Here is a 23,924-nt window from a genome sequence, read left to right on the forward strand (position 1 = left end):
ATATTAAGAAACCCGATTTACGAAAGATATATTTTTAAGTACATGTATTTTCTTGAATTTTAGATCCCATTTAAAACAATTACAGACGTAATTATAATTCATAAGTGTGTCTGGTTTTATTTATATATTTATTTATTGTATTTGAGGGTTCGGGGGATTACACTATTTTAAGAAAACATAATTTAAATATACATGTTTATGTTAAGTTATTTGGAGGTTTTATGTATATTTTCCAAAAATTAAGTGTTGTTGTTTTTAGTTGTTGATGATAATGTAATTATACATTGAAGAATACATTTACTTTTGTATCAAATAAAAAAAAGTATTACACCTACCTTGAACTGAAGGCTATTCAAGGAGAAAATTGGGTTGGAAAGTTCAATACATTTTTTTCACACAAAAAGTTCCTCTACCACTCTTTCTAAAATATGATAGTAGAATAAACCGAGAAAAAGCTGTGTACTGCGTATACAGTTGATCAATGCCGAATTTTGGGCTTGTCCGGGACTTTTCAGGAGAAGTATTGGATGAGTGTTAATGAATGTTGACAAAACTGTTCATTGCCTCCAGTTCTCGAGGCGAGTCGAATTTCAACGTCATACCGAGGTCACCATTACTGTTTTTAGAACAAGTGCTTGAACATTTTGTATATTACATAATTATGTAGTTGTAATACCATATGAAGTTTTATCTCCTATTATTATTTTGCAAAACAATCCTTTTTCACAGAGTTATGCTCGCCCACTCCCGCTGACAGCTGTAGTTGTATATTTACGGATTGGGGATGATTTCCTTTCTTTTATCAAGTTCATCAGCCAATTTCTTCAATTTTGCTGGGTATTTCCTTGCTGTGAACAGGTCTTCGTGATAAACGTAATTTGGAAAGCTTTTAAATTGTCTGTCGAAAGTTAATTTGAAAAGATTCTCTTGAACTAAAGAGAGTCAATAAGTTTTTTCACGTTTGTGTCTCTATTTCTGGTTCTTCTTCTGTTCCGGTGGTATAGCTCATTGTCTATATGATGTTCATCAAACACAGTGCACTGTCCATCAGCTAATCGGTCGGTTGCTTCAACAACAGTTATGCAGAAATTATTGTTTGCCACTGATTCCAGAGGGAATAATTTTGATACCTACAACTTACCTGACAATATGAAGGCAGACTTGATCATAAAGAGAGATGCTAAAATCTTGGATTCAAAACGGGACATCGTTAACTATGTGACGACAGCAAGCTCAAGGAGTATCGATAAAATCATTATTATGATATGCGTGGGGATCAATGACATGCTAGAGTTACATCGAAATGATGGGAAATACGTCATATTAGGATCCAAAACAGAAGAAGAAATTATGAACGAATTCGGAGAATTGCGATCAGAAATTACAGAAAAATCTTCTGTAGTAACAGTTAGTTTCGTCACCATTCTCCCCGCCAATATCGGAGATTTTAATAAGGAATATAACAATGAACACTTGTTCGACAAGGAGAGAATTTCAAATATGCAGGAAAAACATGTCGGTTTGGTGCAAAAACTGAATTCTTGTTTAAGACAACTGAATGATGCAGCATTTACGGTAGAATGGGCCGAAAGAATTATGAAAAACTATACAATGAGATGTGGCAGGAAACGTTATATTAAAGAATGTTATCGGTTCCATTTCCATTGTTATTATGGTGGATTACACGCAATGTCCGATGTTAAACACCTGTGGTTTGATGACTTAATGTTTGGATTCAAAAGAGAAATGAAATGAAAAAACATCAGGTATTGTTGAAAGTGAAATCTGTACTCTCGTCGTTACGGCTTCGATCAAGTAACGTGTTATTTCCGTTTTATTTTCTTATTTTGTATTAACCGAAGCCGCCATATCGTTTCCATGGCCTGAATTTGAACGCACGACGATGCAATGGACTTTTCATGGATATTTTAATTATTGGAGAAGTGTCATACCATAATTTGTGCATGGATGGGTTAATATGTCTTTAATGAGTAAGTAAATTCGTTTATATCTTCATCCTTTAACGTTTTAAACCGTTTCCGACACAGGGCGGAACCTGCTACAAAGAAATATGGCGGAGGAAATAAGAGGTCGCAGATTTGCGAATGCAACCAGGCGGACTAAGACCTCTTATACGTATAGTAGTTTTCTTCATACTCACATTTTTTTTGATATTCGGACACATAAATATGTATTCCATGAGGATAGGACACATAAATATGTGTTTTATGAGGATCATTTACATTGTATCACACCTCTATGAATAACCAATCCCGGTACAAATACATAATGTTCATAGAATTATATTGCATTCACATTATTAAGGTAGAAGATTTTTTTAAAAAGAATAATGAATTTTGTGATTTAACCCAGGACTTTGGCTAGAACCGCATAAGAACAAGTAGGAATTTAGCTGATAAGCTAATACCTTGTTTGCATTAATCTTTCTAATATATGTTATTGTATTGTGATGTAACGTGGAAGTTTAATTGAATAAAAAATATTTAGACTAACAATCTAAATATAAGTTCGATATCTTTTTTTAAAACAATAGGCTCCTTATGTGGCCTCCCTGAGGTAACGTACAAATCGTCATCTTTACAATGGGCAGTGACTAAATGCATATATATTGCAGAGCATTGAAGCAAATCATGTACCAACGCCAGCAAGATGTTACGCAAGCTTCCGAAGACTACACTGTATCTATTTTTCTTGACATTTTACATATGAAGATCATGGAGAACGGTATCACTTAAATTACAAGCTTGGTGTTTTAAATAATGAACACTTGCACGTAAGTCGCAACAAAATCTACCCACCGTCCGGACTGTTAGAGGACAAAAAATCAGTACACGTAGATTTAATCCAATCACTCAAATCATTGCTGCAATTACGGTGACATCGCTCGAGTGACATCCAATGATGGTTTTAATCCCACTCGTTCGACCGTCGCCCGTCTTTCCTGCTGGGTTTGGGTACACACTCACTCCCCCATTATGATTTTTTTTTTTAACCTTTTAGATACCTTTTCTTACATTTGGCAATATTACAACCACTTATATGTGACTTATAATATATTTATTAATGAACGCAGCATGGTGCTGGTTCATTTACGTGCTTAGGTAAGTCTGGGATCAGCAAAATATCAAGATCTATGTTCATATGTTTTAAGATGATCTTAACCTCATTAATAAGAGGTGAGTTCAACTTTCTATACAATCCAAACACGTGTTCCACACACTAAATCTTATATAAGTCACATGTTGACTAGAGTCACGTGTTGGTCAGCATGGAGTGTTGGTCAGTGCCACGGGATCACCTAATAAAGTGGTGGTCAGATATCGTATCTTTGTAAATTCCATGGCTGTTGTGTACTTGAGTGACCTGTATAATCGTACCTACGAAATGAAAATATACAACCACATTTTACAAACTTCTAATTTTGAAAAAATTATGAAAACAAACTCCCAAATAATATAGAAAAAGAACAAACATATAAATACATATTTTTAATTTTAATGTTTTTGACAGTTGAAGATATAGCTGAATATTGCCACAACGCTTATGAGAATATGATAAATTACATTTCGTTTGAATTTATTGAGGAAAGTGAAAATTAATAATAAACTTCGGGAAACAAACAGCTACGCACAAAAAGGGCAAACCGCTTTGTGTGAACTTACAGAATCAATCGCATTTTCCTCCAGATTGCAGTGTTTTTGATCATGGATGTTGTCGATATAAATATGATCAGGGTATATACTACTATATGGCAAATAATGCCATGATCAACCATCATGAAATACAACAAAAAAACATGACAACGAAACAAAAACAAGAAAGGGCCGAATGTACATATCCAGTGAATAACCTGTTACAGTAGCAACACATAGATACAATATTATATTTATAGAAAATCTGTACGAACATAGTCGAAGCACTATTCATTAGTATGACCGAAACAAATATAAAAAGAAACCACAAATTTTACGTACACTACATGTCTAAACATGATTGTTTTTTTTTAATTCGCGAAAAAAACAACAACAAAAAACAATCATGTTTAGACATGTAGTGTACGTAAAATTCGCGGAGCCCTGCAGGTAGGGCGTAAGAATTGTACCTGCTGCCCCCATTGCATGATCGTAAGAGGCGACTAAATTTGGGATCTTATATTTTCTCTTCTTTCTGAACAACTTTCTGTTTCCTAATGTCTCCCTTGACAATGCCTCACTTTTGGCCTTTAGTTGAGCGTTCGCTGCTGTGAGGAAGGCTTTGGGTTCTGTCCCCTAGCCGAGACATACCAGAGTCTTTAAAAATGGTAGTTGCTACTCCTGCTTAGCGCTCAGCATATTTGGAGTGGGACGACTGGTTCGCCCGTTGTCAGTATAATGTGACCGGGTGGGGTGTGCTGCTGGGTGTCTTCGGCAGTAGGCTTCAGTGAGGTAGCACTATAAATCGGCAAAAGTTCCGGCCTATCACAAGGAGACTTAACACGAACATACCGCAGCCTCCCAAAACACACATACGCACTCGCCACACGCATGCATGTCGCACGCACGGGAGGCCGTCCTTAAATGACCTTAGCTGTTAATAGCACGTTAAACAAAATAAACCAAACCAAACCAATTTTAATTCGCGAGGGCTTCAATTCGCATTTTCGATATGTAAAGTATACGATTGCGGGTAATTTTCGCGATCAATCCACGTTCGTTTGTAATTCAAGTTTACACAAATTGATATCAAAATAATACGCACGCGGGACATGTTCGCTATCAAAAGGATTCCGTATAGCGTAAATATCCCCCTCGCGTAAATGTCAACATTTACAGTATGTTAGGTCAAAGCTAACGTTAATCATCTCAGACGGAAAATCATTTCAAGAACTTGTCAGTCAAATTAATATTTCATAATATACCAAGGTGCAGTAAGATAATTGTGCGTTTCGTTTGTGTAGAGCTATAATCAATCCCTTAAACAGGAGAACTTATAAAATATGGAAAGGCATATTTTTTCATAAACGTAGAAATTTTACACACATAAACTGACCAATGTCAATTTTGAAGTATTGCCTTGTGCAAATAAACGGCCCGTGTTCCCATGTGAGGATTGAATGTCCTCCTTAACTGATAACAGTCACGTTTACTGAACACGGGGACGGCACCACCGGGTTGTTCAATCATGAATTTATGAAACAGATTTAGAAGTAAAATTAGTATAAATATGAGCCGAACATTGCCAAAAATCACCATTCACCTCAGAGTCTTCCAGACGAAACCACCTCTGATCTTCATTCAAGACGCATTATCATGCTCCGTCTATTGTGCTTCAGTCTTGCTCTACATGCCGTATTGGGCGGTAACGTAGTACAGGTATTACAGTCCTCCGGAGAGTCAACACTGGTCAGTCTGGTACAGAAAGCAGGCCTAGCTGATGCACTTGGACAAGGTTAGTAATCTCTAGCGGGTGTTACAGTTTTTATACATTTTAAAGATAAAATGTTCTTATTCTTATGCGATTTCCAAAAAAAAGTGTTTTTTAATTTTTTTCTGACATCAATCTTATATGCAATGACCAGTCGCTGTAAGCCTGCCACAAACCTATCTAGATATAATTTGAGTGTATTTGCTTCAGTAACTATGATTTGTGTTGAGATTTAGAGTAAAGAAGGGAATTTATTTAGATAATTCTTCATAATATATATACTAGAGTTCTGTATATGACCAATGTACACTAATATCCCACTATAACATCTTACAGGAACCTTCACCATCTTTGCCCCCACCAACGCTGCTTTTGCCAAGTTGCCCGCAGACCTTCTTGCCTCACTCAGCAACGACGTAAATGCTCTCGCTAATGTTTTGAAATACCACGTGGTGCAGGGATCTATCAGGAAACAGGATGCTTCCAACGAGGCTCAACTTGATACTTTGGCTGGTCAGAAAGTCCGTCTCAACATCTACAGTCATAATGATGTAAGTGCAATAATTAATTAATTTACATATCTATCGTCTTTTAATTTGTAATAAAACATTGATTATATCTAAGGTATTGTAATTACAAATTATATTTTCTTGTATCGTAGTATTGTAATATCATGATAGGGAATTTGCCGATGTTTATGCAATCATTAATACAAGCAAAGGTATAAATGCATAGTATTGTCTTTATTGGTGGATGAGGACAACAGGCATATAGCGACGTTTAAATTAATGTGAAATTCTTATGACATGAAAAGCAAATCAAAACAAACAAAAGTGTACTCGAAGGGTTAAATGATAACAAAAACTTAATTCTTATCACATGGGAAACAAAAACCAAACAAGCAAAAATTGTACTCAGAGTTAAATAATAACAATATCAGATTTCCATGAGGGATAAATGACTTCGGTCTCATCGACAATCTAGTGTATAAATATACATGATTAATTATCAAATTTATATTGCTGTTCACAAATTGCTCCAGTCTAGTATATGGGGCCGCGGTGGCCGAGTGGTTAAGGTGTCCCGACACTTTATCACTAGCCCTCTACCACTAGGTTGCTAGTTCGAGACCTACATGGGGCGATTCTAGCGACGGACCATAGGTCGGTGGTTTTTCTCCGGGTACTCCGGGTACTCCGGCTTTCCTCCACCTGCAAAACCTGGCACGTCCTTAAAAGACCCTGTCTGTTAATAGGACGTTAAACAAAAGCAAACCAAACCAAAACCAAACCAAACCAAACTCCAGTCTATTCTTTACAGTTAATAGTGTTTGCTTTTCTCAATTATCAGGAAGTAACAGTTGAAGGATCAAGGATAACACATTTCGACCTCCAAGCTGACAACGGATATGTCCATATTATTGATACAGTAATGCTGCCACCAGAGGGCAGTATCGTCGATATCGTCGCTGGAGCACCGGAGTTGTCCATTTTATTATCGAAGGTCAAATCAGCAAACCTTGTATCAGCCCTACAAGGTAAGCTTAATATACTATAACAAATATTTCTACCTAACGCTAACATAGGTAATAAGTTTATGTTCATCATCAAGTTAAAATGGTAGTATTCCAGGATGAAATAATGACAATGCTATATTTAGTATAATTGCAAAAACAATATGGACTAAAACAAAAAAGCAAAAGTAGGAAAATACGAAGTTATTCAAAGATTCAAATGCAGTCTGGTAATGTTTAGTTAATCCTGTATATGTTGAACAAAGATTTACCGCTATCTCTATTTATAACATACCAATAGTATTATATTTTATAATGCTAAATTCAAGTCTTTGAACGAGTTTGAGAGTATATAGTTCTGAAATGAAATATTAAAGCAAATTTAATTCAATATCATCATTGTATTGAAAAAAATACTTGACCTTTTTAAAATATGCCATTTGTAACCAATAGGAGACGCTCTCACTGTATTCGCCCCAACCGATGACGCATTTGCACGACTAGGATCAACAGTATTGAACAACCTTGCCAAGGACCCACAACTTCTAAAAGGTAAGATTCACACTGATTGAAGGTTTTAATAACATTTTAATTCGTGCAAAGTTTAGCTGCTATATCGGGGTTTAAGAAATATCATGCTATTTATTTTAACATATTTTATTTCCAAGCATACAAATGGGATCAGATTTTAATTGTAAAAACTTATTATCCGTATTCTCTCGCAGCTGTAATGATATTATCGATTAGATTACTTACAAGCCTTTTCATTGTCATGCCATTGTTTTTAGAACAATGGAGAAATAACGAAAAGATTGTTTTTTCAAAAGGATTAAAACAGTTCCTATGGTTTTGCTATCGGTTTCCTTAATGTGAACGAGTATTACAGTATATGTCTTTCTTCCCTACGATATATATAGAGTGTTTCATTGATACCAATTTTCTGTCTTTACTTTCAGAAATCCTTGAATACCACGTGGTCCCACACACAGAATACTCCGCCGGTCTGTACAACAGGGAATACGTTAGGACACTGGATACCAACCATGACGTCATCAGAATAGGTACCAGAGGTACGTAATGGTGCTCCTCCTCTGTTTATGCCTCAAATATATTGTTCATAAGCAAAGCCCATCTATCATAACCTCTCCTTACAGACACTATAAATGCTGTTGACGATGCTATTCAGACTAACTAATATCATGAGGTTTGTTCAGATGTTATGTCAAAATGAATATGAATTTGTTTCCGTTCCAATCTATTTTAATTCAATAATATTTTGTTATTGTTACAGGAACCTCAGTCTACGCTAACAATGGAAAAGTGATCAAAGCAGATATAGCCGCCACCAATGGAGTTGTACATATTATTGACCATGTTCTTGTACCTCTGAGGTTTCTAGGATCCGCAATATTCGGCAAGAAGTAGGACAATTCTCATCAAATGTTCATATTAACATTTATTTTCATTCATCATCGTTCTGTATCGTTATCTTTCTTGTATATTTTGTTTTTTTACAATAAAATTTTAAATATGTATTCGACTTAATGTTTTGTTTTCAAATTGAATATTATTAATCAAGTGACCTTGAATTAAGAGGAGGTTGATGACAATGACGATATATACGTGTAGCCAATGGCGTCTGCTTATGGTTAGTATAAATAGAAAAAATATTTACTCTACTCATACACTATCAGCAAGGTGAAACACTCGAAAAACCGGAAGTGGGGATGCTCTTTGATTCGCTTTGAATTTAACTTCAATCCGATTTAAATATCAAATGCACGTAAACTCCAGTGATCTACCTTTGTTTAGAATCCTTCAAAGATCAATGCATGTTATTCCTTTTGTCGAATTTCAATAATTTAAAGATTAGACGATGGATCAATAACGACCATGGTAGCCGACGATACATCGACTATGAAACGGTATGAAGGGAGGAGGGGTGTGATCTGATTGGTCAACAACTCTTTAAACAATACTAACTATAATTGTCGACCAATCAGGTCTACTTCCGTTCCACAGTCGATGAATCGTAGAGTTCCAACTGTTACACCTTGTTGATATTTTGCTATAAGTACTATCATTTGACTAACCAGAAGCAGACGTCTTTGGTGTAACAGAAGAATGATTAAACACTTTTGTCAGTACAATTAATACAAAACAAACACATCATCACGAACACATTGACATGATAAATACTAAGGTACAGGAAATCAGGCAAAACAGAACATTGAAGCGTCGTCATGAAATGAACAGATGAACGAGAAAACAACAAATTGCAAAGGACGACGTCATCAACAAAAACGAAATCTAAAGGATAAGACAAGTTTAAGGACACATGTCCCTTGATGCAGTGTGTGTTTTCCCTGATAAGTGATATATTCAACGGAACAAAACATTACCACTTCTGCAAATAACATAACAAATGTATGGGCATTTTCCTACTCTTACCAATTTTCTACATCATTCCCTCTGTGACATACTTCAGAATGACGCTTGTGTGTCAACTTTGTAATGCGTCAGGAATGCTGAAACATGGTATAAGGTCACTCCTAAAGGTGTTTTTTTCTGTTTTTCTATTTCTTTTCCCCTTTTCTTTGTTTTTGTTTATTCTTTTACAAAATCAATTCCACTACAGTTCGTGTTAATCAAATTGTGAAAGTATTATTTCATATGAAACATTGGTTATGCCCCGTCTGGGATGTTTGCAATGAACTTATATTTAAATATGGTTTTGGTTTTGTGTATTTTATTTATTTAGCACGGTACAGCACCAATACATTGATTGTAATTAATTATGATGTACCGTTTTGATACAATCGATTATTTTAAAGAAAAGGAAAAATGACGTATTAGCGGATATGTTTGAAATAGGAGGGCCAATTAAAATATCTTAATCAAATGATTCAGTTTCAATATAAACCTGAGGCAATATGATTATATATTGTAAAAACCTTTATATAGTATTAATTACTGTCACATCGCCTAAAACTTGTTGGTGTAAGTCAAAATGGACACGTTAACACACTGACCGGGAGCGACATAGGCGAACTTAAAGCTGACCTTATCTGATAAGTCACGTATACTGGCTTGAATTTTGAATTATAAATATGAGCTGAACACCAGAGCAGGAAGCGATGACGATTAAGCAGCTTTCACTTTCACTTTCTTTAATAAAAAAACATTAATTATTATCAATTCGTATTGATCAGTCGGAAATATAAATTCATCATTTCATGTTTCTTTACATGAAAACCTGTTCTTTAATAATGTATTTTTGCTACCTAAAGATGGTTACTACTTAATGGTCATTTTTAGATTGCATTAACTCTTGTAAAGTCATTAGCTTTACTGCGTGGCATTGGAAAGCATCATTATTTAAGTTTTATAAACGTTCTAGAACATTAAAAAGGCATTATAATGATATTGGATTAAGTTCGATTAGATATGCATGCAACTCAATTATTTTCTTTTTCTTTCATTTATTTATTTATTTATTTTAGTTCGAGTAAAATGTCATTATGCAGACAATCTGATATATTTCATAACCTTTCTCATGACGTTGTTATGACAAGGCCTGGGATAAATCATGTTGCTTTCCGGATATCAGACACTTCCGGAAGGTTCAGTCACTCTATATGCCATTATCTTGTACAATTTTGCTCAACATGAATAAAAAGAATCATATGTTTCTCTTATTTGCTTTCTATTACAATGTATTTCGAAATATTCCTTTCCAAAATATTCCTCCCTTACGGCTTCGTTATTATGTAAGAATTCTCTGTGCTTGACATATTATCGGGCTGAACGTTAAATTAAAAGAGAAAGGAAGAAATCACGAAACTGTATAATAATAAAGGAACGCTCGATATTAACGATGCATGCTATGGAAGGTGACGAGGATTTCCGACTGTCATCCACGTTTCTATCTTATTCACTGCTAAACATTGCATACTTAACGTTATCACCATCTTCCAAAAGTTTGAGCTTTTTTTTTTTTTTGTAATATGAGGTGGATAAATTATTAAAGAAATTCTAACAAGCTCCTCTTAATGATTTTGAATGTACCGTTCGGTTTTATTTACGAGCATTCCAGGACGATGATATTTATATTTGATTTGTAAATGCTTTTTTGTTAAATCACTATTCATTTTGATTTAGCTGTGTTGAAGTTGATAACATATATTGGTGAGAAGCCAGGCGAAAAAAAAGTAGCATATGTTATTTCGTAAGATTAATTATATTATCAATAATTTCTCGATGGAAACCTTTATCTATTACCGATAAAGACTCATTCCAGTTCATAATCATCAATTATATAGCATTTAAACTTTTTATCGAAGAAGTGTATAAGGTAGAACTAATTTACCGGGAGTTACCCCCCTTCCATTGATCCAATTATTATCAAGTCGCACACGTCTATCAAATACACTCTACTACAATGTATATTTATTCCATTTATATGTGTTTTGTTATATCCAATATGTTGACGGGAACCAGCTTTAGTAATGGGTCTCCCCCCCCCCCCCCCCCCCTCCCCCCCCCCCCAAGTCCTGGGTTTGTTTAAAGACTGATTAGATTTAAAACATCACCAGTAAAAAAATCCAACTTCAAAATATGTTTTTCTTAAAACAGTCAGGAAGGAAGTGAGCTGTATTTTTTTTATCAAATCAGTTTTAACCCAAGGCATTTTATCAGGGTTTTGAAGATTTTAATAAGCCTAATAACTTTTTGAATAGTTCGGCCCTGTTGATTTTTTTACCGTGGACATTAATTCTCTACCACTTATTCTTTTTTGAAAAATATAAGCTTTTCCATTGGCTGTTACGTATCTTTATTGATTAATACCTTATAGACACTCAATCCTCTTAAGTTGCATTAAACATTCATTGAAATATTTCTAAAATTTAGAGTCGTATCCTAAATAATGCAATTAAAACAAATTTGCAGCTTTGATTTGATATCTTTTTAATGTTAGCCATGGTCTTACGGAGCAATTCCTCTACGAATATTTTTCATAGGTCGCAGGGGGGGGGGGGGGGGGGGTGCTTTAGGTGTCCCAACACGTTAACACTACTAGCCCTCCACCTCTGGGTTGCGAGTTCGAAACCCACATGGGGCAGTTAGTTGCCAGGTACTGACCGCAGGCCGGTGTTTTTTCTCCTGGTACTCTGACTTTCCTCCACCTCCAAACTGGCACGTCCTTAAATGACCCTGGCTATAAATAGGATGTTAAACAAAAACAAACCATATCATAGGTCACGGTAGTGAAAATTTGGACTATACTCTTGGAGGAATTGCTCCATAAAAGCATTGCTAATATAAAAGTAAATTCCCATCACTATATTTACATATACGCGACTATCATATCTATGTTATGCAAATTAGTCCTCATTTGTAAATGACGTCGCAATCCCGTAAAAATCAGTTGCTAGTGGGAGGAACTACAATAGTCAGAAGAGCTAATGATGACTTTTTGCTTCAATTAGGAACTTCCTCACGCGGTGACAAGTAGTTCCTTTTTTACGTGTAAAATAGCCATAAATAACACAAATATCTAGCGATATTATGGAAATATTTCTTTAAAATATTCACTCTTTTACATAGAAAAATACACTGTGTTTGAGCTTTTAAAAGGTTTATAGACAACACTATGATTTGGGTTAAAGTAAATGTAGTTCGTGAACTTTAACATTTACAAATAAAAGTCGAAAGGTTAATGTTTCCATGCAAGAATGGTAAAATAAATACATCTGGTATTGATACAAGTTGATATGACTAAAGAAACATATTGAGATGTGTCTTTAAAAAATCTGTAGATCAATTGTATATTTTACAATAAGTGAATATGTGTTTTATCCACTACTTCACAATACAAACAACAAAACGGAGAACATTTCCATTAATTTTATTTGTTGCTAAACAACAGTACAGTAAAGGATGAGCAGTATTTTCAATATGTCGGCCATTATCAGCTCTATCATGGGCTAACACATGTAGGAATACTGTTTGTTTGTTTGTTTGCTTGCTTGCTTGCTTGATTGCTTGTTTGCTTGCTTGCTTACTTCTTTTTCTTTTCTTTTTTTTGTTGATAAAAACACATTTTATTCATATTACACATAATACATGTATATACAATACAATAGGTGTCCTCTCGCAGGAGGGCTTTCACTCATTCATTCATATTTTTCTACTTTCACTCGTCATCCTTACAATCAGCATATTTTCACTTTTTCTCGTTTTATGGATATTTACATTTTGTTTATTTATTAATTTTTTTTATAACATTAATGAAATAGAAATCTATATAGATAACAATAATAATCAGTAAAAAAAGGAATTGGTAGATTAATCTCACTATCTCGGAACACCTTGGATGTGTTGTCATAGAATGAAATCCGAGGTGTTCCGACTGCTCAGCGTGATATCGTGGCCATGCACATGTGTTTCTCGAGGATGCCGTATGGCGAAGGCTAGAATTGGTATGTATTACTATTTTATTTTGTTTTTTTTATTTGTTATTGCGATAAATATGCCATATATTTTTTGAAACAAGAAGTTAAACTTCGTTACCTTTAATGTACCGTAGACTACGGCGTAGTGGTTTCGTCTGCTCAACCACGGACCAGAACACGTGTTTCATTTATCGACCTAATTACGTATGCTTTCGTTTAAAGAAATATATCAATGTATATATTTGGTTATATAGTATATACATAATTATACTTATTATTTTAGCTTTGTTTATTGCTATTACTTGTAAAATATTGTGGCTATTACTTGTAAAATATTGTGAGGAATGTTCCTCCAATATGATATACGGTTCAGGTTCCCCTTGAGGGCCCCTCTGTACTAGGTATAGGGTCAGAGGTCAGGTATCTGTGTATATTTCTGTGATGTTGTCTATTGAATGTCTTGTTAAATTGATGTGTATTGTTTTATAGATTTTGGGGCGGAGTATTTTGAAGAGGAATTTCCCTTTTAAGAAGAGGAAGTAACTAGATCCTTGGAGAAGTGGGGTATTTTTGAAGAGGAATATCTGTTTTGTGTGTCTTTCTATAGAAGGGGAAGTACATCTTGGAAGATTTTACAACTGATTTTTCTGTATTTGTTTTCTTCAATTGTCATTTGTATGTCTTGTTTAAGAATGTTAATAATAGTAATTTGTTTTGTTTTTGCTTCACTGATGTAGTAACTTTTGTATATACTGTATCCAATTACTGTTAGCAGGTGGTTTATTTCATTATATTTGGGGTATTCTATTTTATATCCAATAACCAAGTTTTTTAATGTTAGCATATCTTTTTTATAACCAAGGGTTTCAAATATTTGTTTTAATCTGTTAGAGAGAACTTATAAATATTCACATTTTATGAAGTAGTGTTCGTAGTCTTCCTTTACCTTGCAGTAGTTACAGTTCGGTGATTTACTAATTTTCCATTTATGTAATATTTCCCTCGTTGGTATAATTTTATTTAAGAATTTCCATTTAAATTCTTTCAGTTTATTATTTTGTAAATGTTTGAATATGAATTCATTTGAACATTTCACTGTAATACTTATGTCGCTCAAATTTAGCTTGTTTTCCCAGTATAAGTGAGCTATTGGTTTTTCTGACTTCATGCTGACAATATGTTTGTAAATTTTTTGATTTGTGCATTTTTCAATTTTGATAGGTTCTTGTTTTGGGAATTTCAACATAAGTTGATTTTTTATTCTGGCTGTAAAGTTCTGTAGATCTACATCACTCTCTTCTATTTTCCTTAGCCATATTTTTGGTATAGCTTTTTTAAACATCGATATCTCTGATAGCCAGTTGCATTTTCTAATGAGTTTTCGATATATATTGTTTTCATCTAAGTTGTTATTGTTTTGTAATAGGTCTTTTATTGTAATTATACCGGAGTCTATCCAGTTTTTGAATAGGAGGGTTTTGCCCTTAAACTTTATATATTTATTTCCCCATATAATTTGTGCAAGTATTTCATTGTATTTTTTGGGTTCATCTGATTTTTTGAATTTTATCCATGTTGATAAAATTTCATAATAGAATGGAGATATATTTTCGCTGTTAGGGAGATTTTTTAAATTGTCTAAATTCATTTTACATATGAGATACTTTGAACCAAACTGATTTATCTCAAATTGTGGAATAACTTTCCATAGTGCTTTATCTTCGGTTTCCAGTTTTTCAAGCCAATTAATTCTCACTGTGTCAATATGTGATCTTATGTCTATGGAGTTCAGACCACCTTCTATGTATGGTTTAATCATTGTGTTTCTTTTTACTTTCTCTGTCTTTCCTTCCCAAATGTAATTATATATTATCTTTTCAACTTGTTTTATCGTGTTTTGGTCTATATGCAGCATAGATATTAAAAATGTTAGTTGAGGTAAGAGTAAGGATTTAACTATTTGTACCATTCCGATCATGGTTAGCTTTCTCCTTTTCCAGTTATTTATAATTTTTTTCATTTTTTCTATTTTCTCATTCCAATTCATTTCTAACATTTTTTTGTGATTAAGGCAGAAGTGTACTCCTAGTGCTTTAATGATTTCATCTGTCCATGTGATGTCTTCAAATTCATCTTCAATCTTTGTTTGACTTCCTAGTCTTAAACCTTTAGTTTTTTCTCTGTTTAAAATTAATCCTGAGAGTGAACCAAATGTTTCTATTATGTTTAAGGCTTTTTTAATATCTTGTTTTGATTTTAGAAATAATGTAGTATCATCGGCTAGCTGCGATATCTTGAATGGACGTTGTTGATTGTTCTTTATGGATAAGCCTAATATATTTTGATCACTCCTAATTCTTGTAGCCATGATTTCTGCTACTATAACGAACAGTAATGCTGATGCTGGACATCCTTGTCGGATACCTCTAGATATTTTGACTGGTTCGGATATCCAACCATTATTACTGATTACACAGTTTATGTTATTATACAGTATTTTAATCCAGTTTATAAAGTGTTGGTTAAAGCCAAATTTGGAGAGTGTTTGGTAAAGAAATTATAATTCAACTGTGTCAAACGCTTTCGCGAAGTCTAAAAATAATATTGCTGCATTTATTTTATGCTTTTCTGTGTAGTTGAGTATATCCTTGATTTGTCTAATGTTATAACCTATATATCTTCCTTTAATGAAGCCATTTTGATCTGAATTTATTATTTTTGGGAGAGTTGTCTTTAATCGCTGAGCTAAGCATCCTGCTAGAATTTTATAATCTATGTTTAGGAGCGCGATAGGTCGCCAGTTTTTTAAGTTTAGTGGATCGCCTTTTTTGTATAGTAGTGATAACACGCCTTGTCTTTGTGAAGCTGTTAGTTTCTTTTTCTGGTAGCTTTCGTTAAAACTTTTTAATAGCATGGTTTCTATGTACGGCCAGAATTCTTTGTAGAATTCGACAGTTAGACCATCAATACCCGGTGACTTATTTAACTTCATATGACTTACTTCTTTGTTTGTTTGTTTGCTTGTTAGTTAGTTAGGTTCTGTTTGTTAATAAGACATCAACAGTTGTGGTCATTTAGGGCTATGGTGATTCATAAAGTATCTTAGGAATATCGTAACACAAGCCTCAGACGTATTTTGTTGTTGTTTTGTTTTTTTTGTTGTTTTTTGTTTTTGTTTTTGTCGCTGTGGTATTGTTTATTTTGTTAATGTGTTGACGCTGTGGTGTATTTCTACTGTATATTTTTACTTCTGACCAAATCTACGGATCTTTTTACCCTGATTTCACAAACATAGACAAACCATACACAGTCCCTGACTCTCCTTTATCGGGTTCGTACCAGTTTTACCGATACGAATCTGCTGCACTCGTAATTAAACCCGACGTACCAGAACGTGTGATTCGTTTTAATAATAGTACTACTTGGATCTAAAATGGCCGAATTGTGATGTGTTTTTTGTGTTTGTTTTTTTTTTATTTGTACTTTTTGTTCAAAACGCGTTTGAGAAGATTTATTTCTGTATGAAATTAAATCAACTGCTTGTTTAAATATATGATTATATACGAGATTTAAAAGCAAACTAATCGTTTACTTGTATCGTATATTTCGTAGACAAGGCCGCCATTATGGAAACTTGTTATTTGGTGCCATACCTATTCATTACAAATGAATTCTCCAGAATTATTTTCACATAAATCTCAGAACTATCCACAAAGAGGTAGAATATGTTATTTTTAGGTAAAATATCCGCTCTACATCAACGAATTTGTTTTTCTGAAACCAGATTTTTGTCATCACGTACTGTAAATCACTAAGATTTCCCGAACTTACCTCTTCAAATATGTTCGCTAACACATGATGTCGCGAAAACTGATCTAAAATGACTTTAAATTTGCGAATGATGAGCTACTGGTGTCAATGATTCTGAAACACTCTTATATCGGTAAGTGATAGCTTTGCCTTCACCAGAGCTGCTTTTTCCGTGAAAATAATCATTAATGACTCCTCGCGCGAAAACAAATCAAACGCGAAACATACATGATTTCACAGTATCATCAACAGAGAATCTGGTATCTATCAATACAAGTAACATTACAGTACACTTATCAACACTGATTAACAAATGGACATTACACATTAGTGCCAAATGAAACTTTTTTCCGTTCCATTTTAAAAACTCGTGGGTTTTTCGTGGATGATATTTCCGTGGGAAACTTCGACTGGTCACTGCTTGAAGACCGTCTGCCGCAGGCACCAATACGGCGAAATGCCATTCTGAACCTTGAAGACAAAAGGCCGTATATTATTGGGTTTCCTGCACTGTTTACATTTAACATGATTCTGGCTATGCAAATGAGGTTGGTATACGTCTCGAAGCCTAGCTGTCTTTTGTCGTCGTTTGAAGAGTACACAATCCACATTGTCACAGTCCTGATGGGCATCAGGGAAACAAAAAACAGAGCCACTACTCCGATTATCATTAAAATGGCTTGCTTGCGCTGGCGACTTGGTGGATTTTCATCTGGTGATTGTGTCAAAAAGATTTTCCTGATAATGGCACAATACATAAAGAGTAAGATCAGAAACGGCAGGAGAAAAAACACAACAGTCATTGCAGTCACGTAAAAGAAATGCCAAAACTCATTAACGTGAGTACGGCAGACCATTACCTCCGTCCCGTCGTAGAATGATGCTGATTCGTGATACGTCATGAAGAAAAACGGAAGTGACAGTAAATATGCGCATGCCCAGATGAGAAGAACACAGTATCCGGCGTTCTTTGCTAGTTGGCAAATGTTGGTTTTGAGGGATCGACAGATGGCCTGGTAGCGTTCGCAACTGATTACCCACAGCGTTATAACTGAGGCATTCAAAGACGCGTTTTCAAACAGGGGCACCAGCTTACCTGCAACATAAGAAATGTATCGTTATAAAATATCACGTGACCTGTGAAATATGGAATGATCAGCATTGCAGTGAGGTCTGTGTTCCCCTAAGATTTAATATGTGATATAAGCAGGAACATGCCTAAAACTAAAAGAACAATCAATTTGTCAATTGACAAAACAAATATCCATGTTCATCATGCTTCATGCCATTTGTATGTCGTTATAGATCTTAAGTAACGGGCGTACCCCCTCTATCGTAGCCATATAAAAAGTTATGCACAGCAACATAAATCTATAAAGATTAATAAAAATAAAGAAGTAAATAACCCAATCTAATTAAAATCGAGATGGTCATTCTCACTACGTTACATGAACATCTAACGACATCCCATAAGGGGTCACGTCAGGGTGACCTTTTGGATTAGCCAATCAAATGACTACTTCCAGGATCTTGGAAGTGAATTGTATGTGTCCGAATTAGCATGAATAGAGTGCATAGCTTTCATAATATGTCAATTTATTTCAAGTCATTTCGTCCCAGAAAGCATATACATGGTGTGCCTTAAACGGTGTGCCAAAATGGTTTGCTTCAGATGCATACTGTGACGAAATGGTTTGCTTCGATAAATTGACGATTCGCCCTGAAATGAAATACATATATCTCAAAGGTCATCAGAACGTGACCCCATATGGGATGTTGTTAGATGTTCATGTAACGTAGTGAGAATGACCATCTCAATTTTAATTAGATTGTAAATAACCTTGAAATGCATCATACACATTTTACAATAATTTTCAAATGTTTCAGGTGAAATAAAATCAGCTTGTCGTTACCTTACCAGCAACGTCTAAATTATCAATAGTGACATCAAATAATGCCACATATAAAATGTTCTTTATTGATGATTTTCCAGATCATGCCCCATAAAAATTTTCATTTTAACTTTTGTTCAATCCCATTTAAATTTTTTATTATCCGGATTTACTGCTGGATTTTTAAATTATTTTGCTTCTAAGATCATCATTTCCCTAAATAAGTGTGGTTACATTTTAAGTCAAGAAACTTTAAATGTGCCGTTGCTTTGAATACATGAAACCCTTTGTGTCATCTCACTAACTAAGCAGTATGTGTCAAGTTTTACCTTATCTTGTATTTGGATAGTCCAAATACGACAAAATGGCACCATTTGAAAATATCAAATATTTTCGGATGCCCCCAGAACCCCATAGAACAACTATAATAGTGCTAACACATCACACTTGGTCCAGCTACGCCCCTAAATTATGTTCTGTTGCCATAGCTCCGGATCTCAAGTTAAGAACAGAACATTGCATGGCAATACTAAAGATAAACATTGTGGATGTAATCGATTGGGTATAAGATACTTATCCTCCTCAATTTCTTGTTCTTGTTGTTCCTATTTAAGTAGTGGCATGGAAGCCTATTATTTGCTTATATTTTGAACTTACTTAACCGATTTTACTTAGAATCATCGGTTTTGTTTACAGAGCTGCTAACTCTATCGTCGCCATTGTCGTTTGATTATTCAAACTGATCACGGATTCGTTCGCTTTCTGTATCACGTGACAGTGTGGTGTGATGTAATGATGACGTATCCCCTAATGTCCTGTTATACCTGATAGTATCTCAGCCTCTTGTCGTGTTCAGCAAAAATCAAAGACAAGATTTAGTGCCTTATCCATTATCTAAAAATGAGCTCAGACACAAAACTCACACACGTGACCTCGTAATTGGATTTTTTGTCTAAATATAAACGATTTCGCCGTCTTCATGTCGTGACGACAAGAAATCGTTCACCGGTAAATAGGTCAATTTGTAAGAATGGTTGTATGGCAAAAACTGAACAATGAAATCTTATCCCAAAGCAATACATGAAAGCATCAACCAAAAACAAAGAAACTTAGTTAACATACATTGAGAGAAATATGCCATGTTGAATAAGAATAGGTGCAATACGTTTTCATAATGTATCATATTAACACTGCGTAATTTTACAGTTCAGATTTGTTATTTGAAGAGAAGTCAAACTTTTTCCAGGGGCAGCATGCACGCCGTTCCACTTTAACTCGATAACAGGTAAAATTAGAAATTAATTATTATCATGACTAGCTTTTGGATCGGTAATTGGTGGTTGATGTATCAAATCAATCAGTCTCTGCTTTCGTTGCTAATATATCAGAGATATTTCATCTGTTCAAATAATTTGTAAGGTAAGCCTGGTATATAAAACTAGGAAGGCGGCATAGCAAGTCAGCTGTTGCCAATTCCTATCACCAAATATATTTCCAACTATCAAATATATTGTTTGGATCATTTGATATTTCTTTAACGTCGATGTGACTTTGATATTAAAAGGGTTTTCCCCGGTTACAGCAGAATGTTCTAAATGAGTGGTTGCACGAATTGGAATACCCGCGAACTAGATCTGCCTGGCACTACCGCAAAATATTAATCCCGTGAAATTTAACGTTACACAGTAACCTCAAGATTTATAAGCACTTGTTGCTTTGACGAGTTCTACAAAACAAAATAGCTTAATGATGAAATTTTGTTCGATATATGTACATGTGTCTATTACTTGTTATATACTTTAAAGTGCTATGCAACTTGTGCACTTCGGACACGGATTATGTTCAGGATAATTCACAAAGTCAAGTACAATTATTTCTGAGGGAGTTGGAATGCATGCTTAATACATTTTAATGAAATTTGTCATATACATGTTGTTATGTTGCTTCCGGTTCATTTTAAAGCATTTTGGTGATGCATTGCTTTGTCGAAAAGAAAAATGGAACATCACTGAAGTAAGAATCATTAACAGATAATGGTTTATATTATTATGCTTAGATGTTTTGACGTTAAGACGAAACACGCTAAAATCGCCAATCCAAGCTTTCTCTTCGTTATCCAACCCTTCGTTTCGATATCCTTCATGCTTCATTTAAGAGCCGTTGCCGGAAGCCATGACAATTTATTGCCATTCTGCCCATGTTGGTTTTCTATGTCGCACGATTCCTGTTTGGAATCTCTCTTTTGTGGCTAATTATCGGTAGATATTGTTTTCGTATGACCTAATATATTTCGGACGTAATGCAAAATCCTATCGTTATCATCGTTTAACAAAAACAAGCAAACTCATTATTATAACTCCCCACTAAATCAATGAAGACTCCAATCTTAAATAAGGACGAGGAACTCAGACATATATACATGATAGCATGCTTGATTATCAGAACGTGCAGACAAGACCGCAGGTAAGAAGTCTGATAAGAAACATTAAACCAAGTTCTGACGTCATTAACAGTCGACTTACCAAATGTTTCCTTGGTAATGAGTCTACCCTAGAATCTGACTATAATGGATACCATGAACTGGTTGGCATTAAATCATGCCAGCCAGCATGTAATTGATAGCTGGAATATGGCGAGAAACACATTGCAATTTTACGTCCGGCTTAGTTGTCTGATATGGCCTCGCGGTCACGCGCTTCCTGGAATTCTTATTAGAGTAATGACCCTCTTCTAGTTTTAAGACGTCTACTTTGATTTCAAAATATTTGCTTAGAAATAAAAACAAAACAAAATCGGTGCGTGGGTGGGTATGTTGTACTGGTTAATACTGAATGTAAAATAATACAAATCAATCAAGTCTATCATTAAAAGGCTACCATTAATATTAAAGACCATTTAAAGGTTTCAATTGCTCTCAAACGGTATTATGTTTGCCATTCCACTCGACTTACATTTGTCATATGCATAAATCCTGTTTCTGGGTGAAATGACATGACTATATTTAGTATACACGAAAATTAAATTGGTGTTATGAATTTGCCATAACTAAAGTTCAAAAAAATAAGTTCAGGGTAATGAATTTCCCAGAGTGCTGCAGATTTTGCATTTAAAAGTCTTATCTCTACATTTTAAAAGAGGATGTTTTGTTCGAATTTCTTGAAAGTTTCACACTCTTTACACATCTATGTACTACATGTATGTCTTCAATATATCATTGTTAGATTCAATTTTCTCATACTGTTCATAGATTATTTTAAACGAAAAAATAATCATCTTGGTTGACTAATTTTTTTTATTTTTTTTTTTTAAATGAATTCAAAAGATTGTTCTAAAATGATATATAAGTCATCAAAATTGATTTTCGCATATAATAGTTTTTTTCTATGGCTGCTTCTGTTTCATTATTAATGCTGTATCTCGATAGGACAGAACTGATTAAAAAACGTATGATTTCCTAATATTGGAATTCTATATGTCTTCTTCAAAATTAATTTCAAATTGTTGAAATTAAATTTGATCTTGCTGTCGTGAGTAATATTTGCAGGCAGTGAACTTTTGATTCCGATTGTTTGAAGGATGTTTCTTCTTTATTTATAAAATCATAAAAGTGCGAGTTTTCAATATGGTCTGATTCCAATATTTTAGAACATTACAAACATTCTTAGCTTTGGTACAATATATGGTTAAAAAAACTTAGACGCCATATTATCTGAGATACATGCAGATGGCCTCTTATTCTGGTACTATATTCATTTTGAGTAAACTTCCGATATAATTATATATTATATATTGACCGATTTTCCTCAATTATGACGGGCTGCGGTGGCCGAGTGGTTAAGGTGTCCCGACACTTTAACACTAGCCTTCCACCTCTTGGTTGCGAGTTCGAAACCTACGTGGGGCAGTTGCCAGGTACTGACCGTAGGCCGGTGGTTTTTCTCCGGGTACTCCGGCTTTCCTCCACCTCAAAAACCTGGCACGTTCTTAAATGACCCTGGCTGTTAATAGGACGTTAAACAAAAACAAACCAAACCAAATCCTCAATTATAATAAGCTAATACTTGGTCATATAGGGGAATTATTTGAGATAGTAACCCTAATGTTTCTTTTTTTTTAGAAAAAAAACTGAATTAATAATGCGTTTATGACGTCATAATTATTGTGACATCAGAATTCCCGAATATAAATTTCCTGTAATCAAGATAAACATGATTCTATTCCAGCCTTTCGTAAACAAGTTTCATATCTAATACACATATAAGAATATAAAGACGATTAATTAATCAATATGGTAGGATATAAAATGATTGGTGTTACCAGGTCGGAACGTTACCATATTGACCCCACCAAAGGTACATAATTGATAAACATTCGCTAAATGCAGTTTGGTAGACAATCTTGGCGGGATTGACTTTACGACAATAAAGAAATGGTTATAAATAGATACAACAGCTTGTACAATAGCAAGGGACTAATTTTTCATTGTAATTCCAAGCGCAGACGTCCCTGACGACTAAAACATAGACCAGGTCGCGGGGAGATTGTAAATCAGTCTCAGGGAACAATAATACGGTATGTATATCTAACCACCGGAATTCCCAGGAAAACACTTTGTATTATCATCTCGCTAGATGAGGTTTGAATATGAACCATACTTCATGTTCTGCAATGAAACGTATGTAATACATGCATTTTTGTCGTGTCAAAAGGATGGATTGTGTGGAGAATTTGGCAATTTACTTGTTTGTTACATCTTTGTTTAATCGTACAAATTTATAAAGTCTTAAATACCTATGCATATGTCTTGTACATGAAACGTATATGATCGAA

General features: G+C 34.5%; 2 protein-coding genes across 2 annotated transcripts in view; one reads left to right on the forward strand and one right to left on the reverse strand.

The window, feature by feature from the left end:
* Window positions 1–5,309: 5,309 nt before the first annotated feature.
* Window positions 5,310–8,362, forward strand: LOC117339722 (transforming growth factor-beta-induced protein ig-h3-like). The gene is made up of 6 exons (XM_033901438.1): window positions 5,310–5,448; window positions 5,761–5,975; window positions 6,775–6,961; window positions 7,391–7,489; window positions 7,894–8,007; window positions 8,229–8,362. The coding sequence occupies exons 1-6, from the start codon at window positions 5,310–5,312 to the stop codon at window positions 8,360–8,362; spliced, it is 888 nt and encodes a 295-aa protein (XP_033757329.1).
* A 7,882-nt stretch (window positions 8,363–16,244) lies between these two features.
* Window positions 16,245–23,924, reverse strand: part of LOC117339911 (galanin receptor type 1-like) — a 34,080-nt gene continuing 26,400 nt past the window's right edge. The window contains exon 2 of the mRNA XM_033901622.1: window positions 16,245–18,298. Coding sequence (XP_033757513.1) covers window positions 17,523–18,298 — 776 coding nt within the window. The 3' untranslated portion in view covers window positions 16,245–17,522. The remainder of the gene's footprint in view (window positions 18,299–23,924) is intronic.

The sequence above is a fragment of the Pecten maximus genome, chromosome 12 (genome assembly GCF_902652985.1).
Source record: "Pecten maximus chromosome 12, xPecMax1.1, whole genome shotgun sequence".
Taxonomy (NCBI): Eukaryota; Metazoa; Mollusca; class Bivalvia; order Pectinida; family Pectinidae; genus Pecten; species Pecten maximus.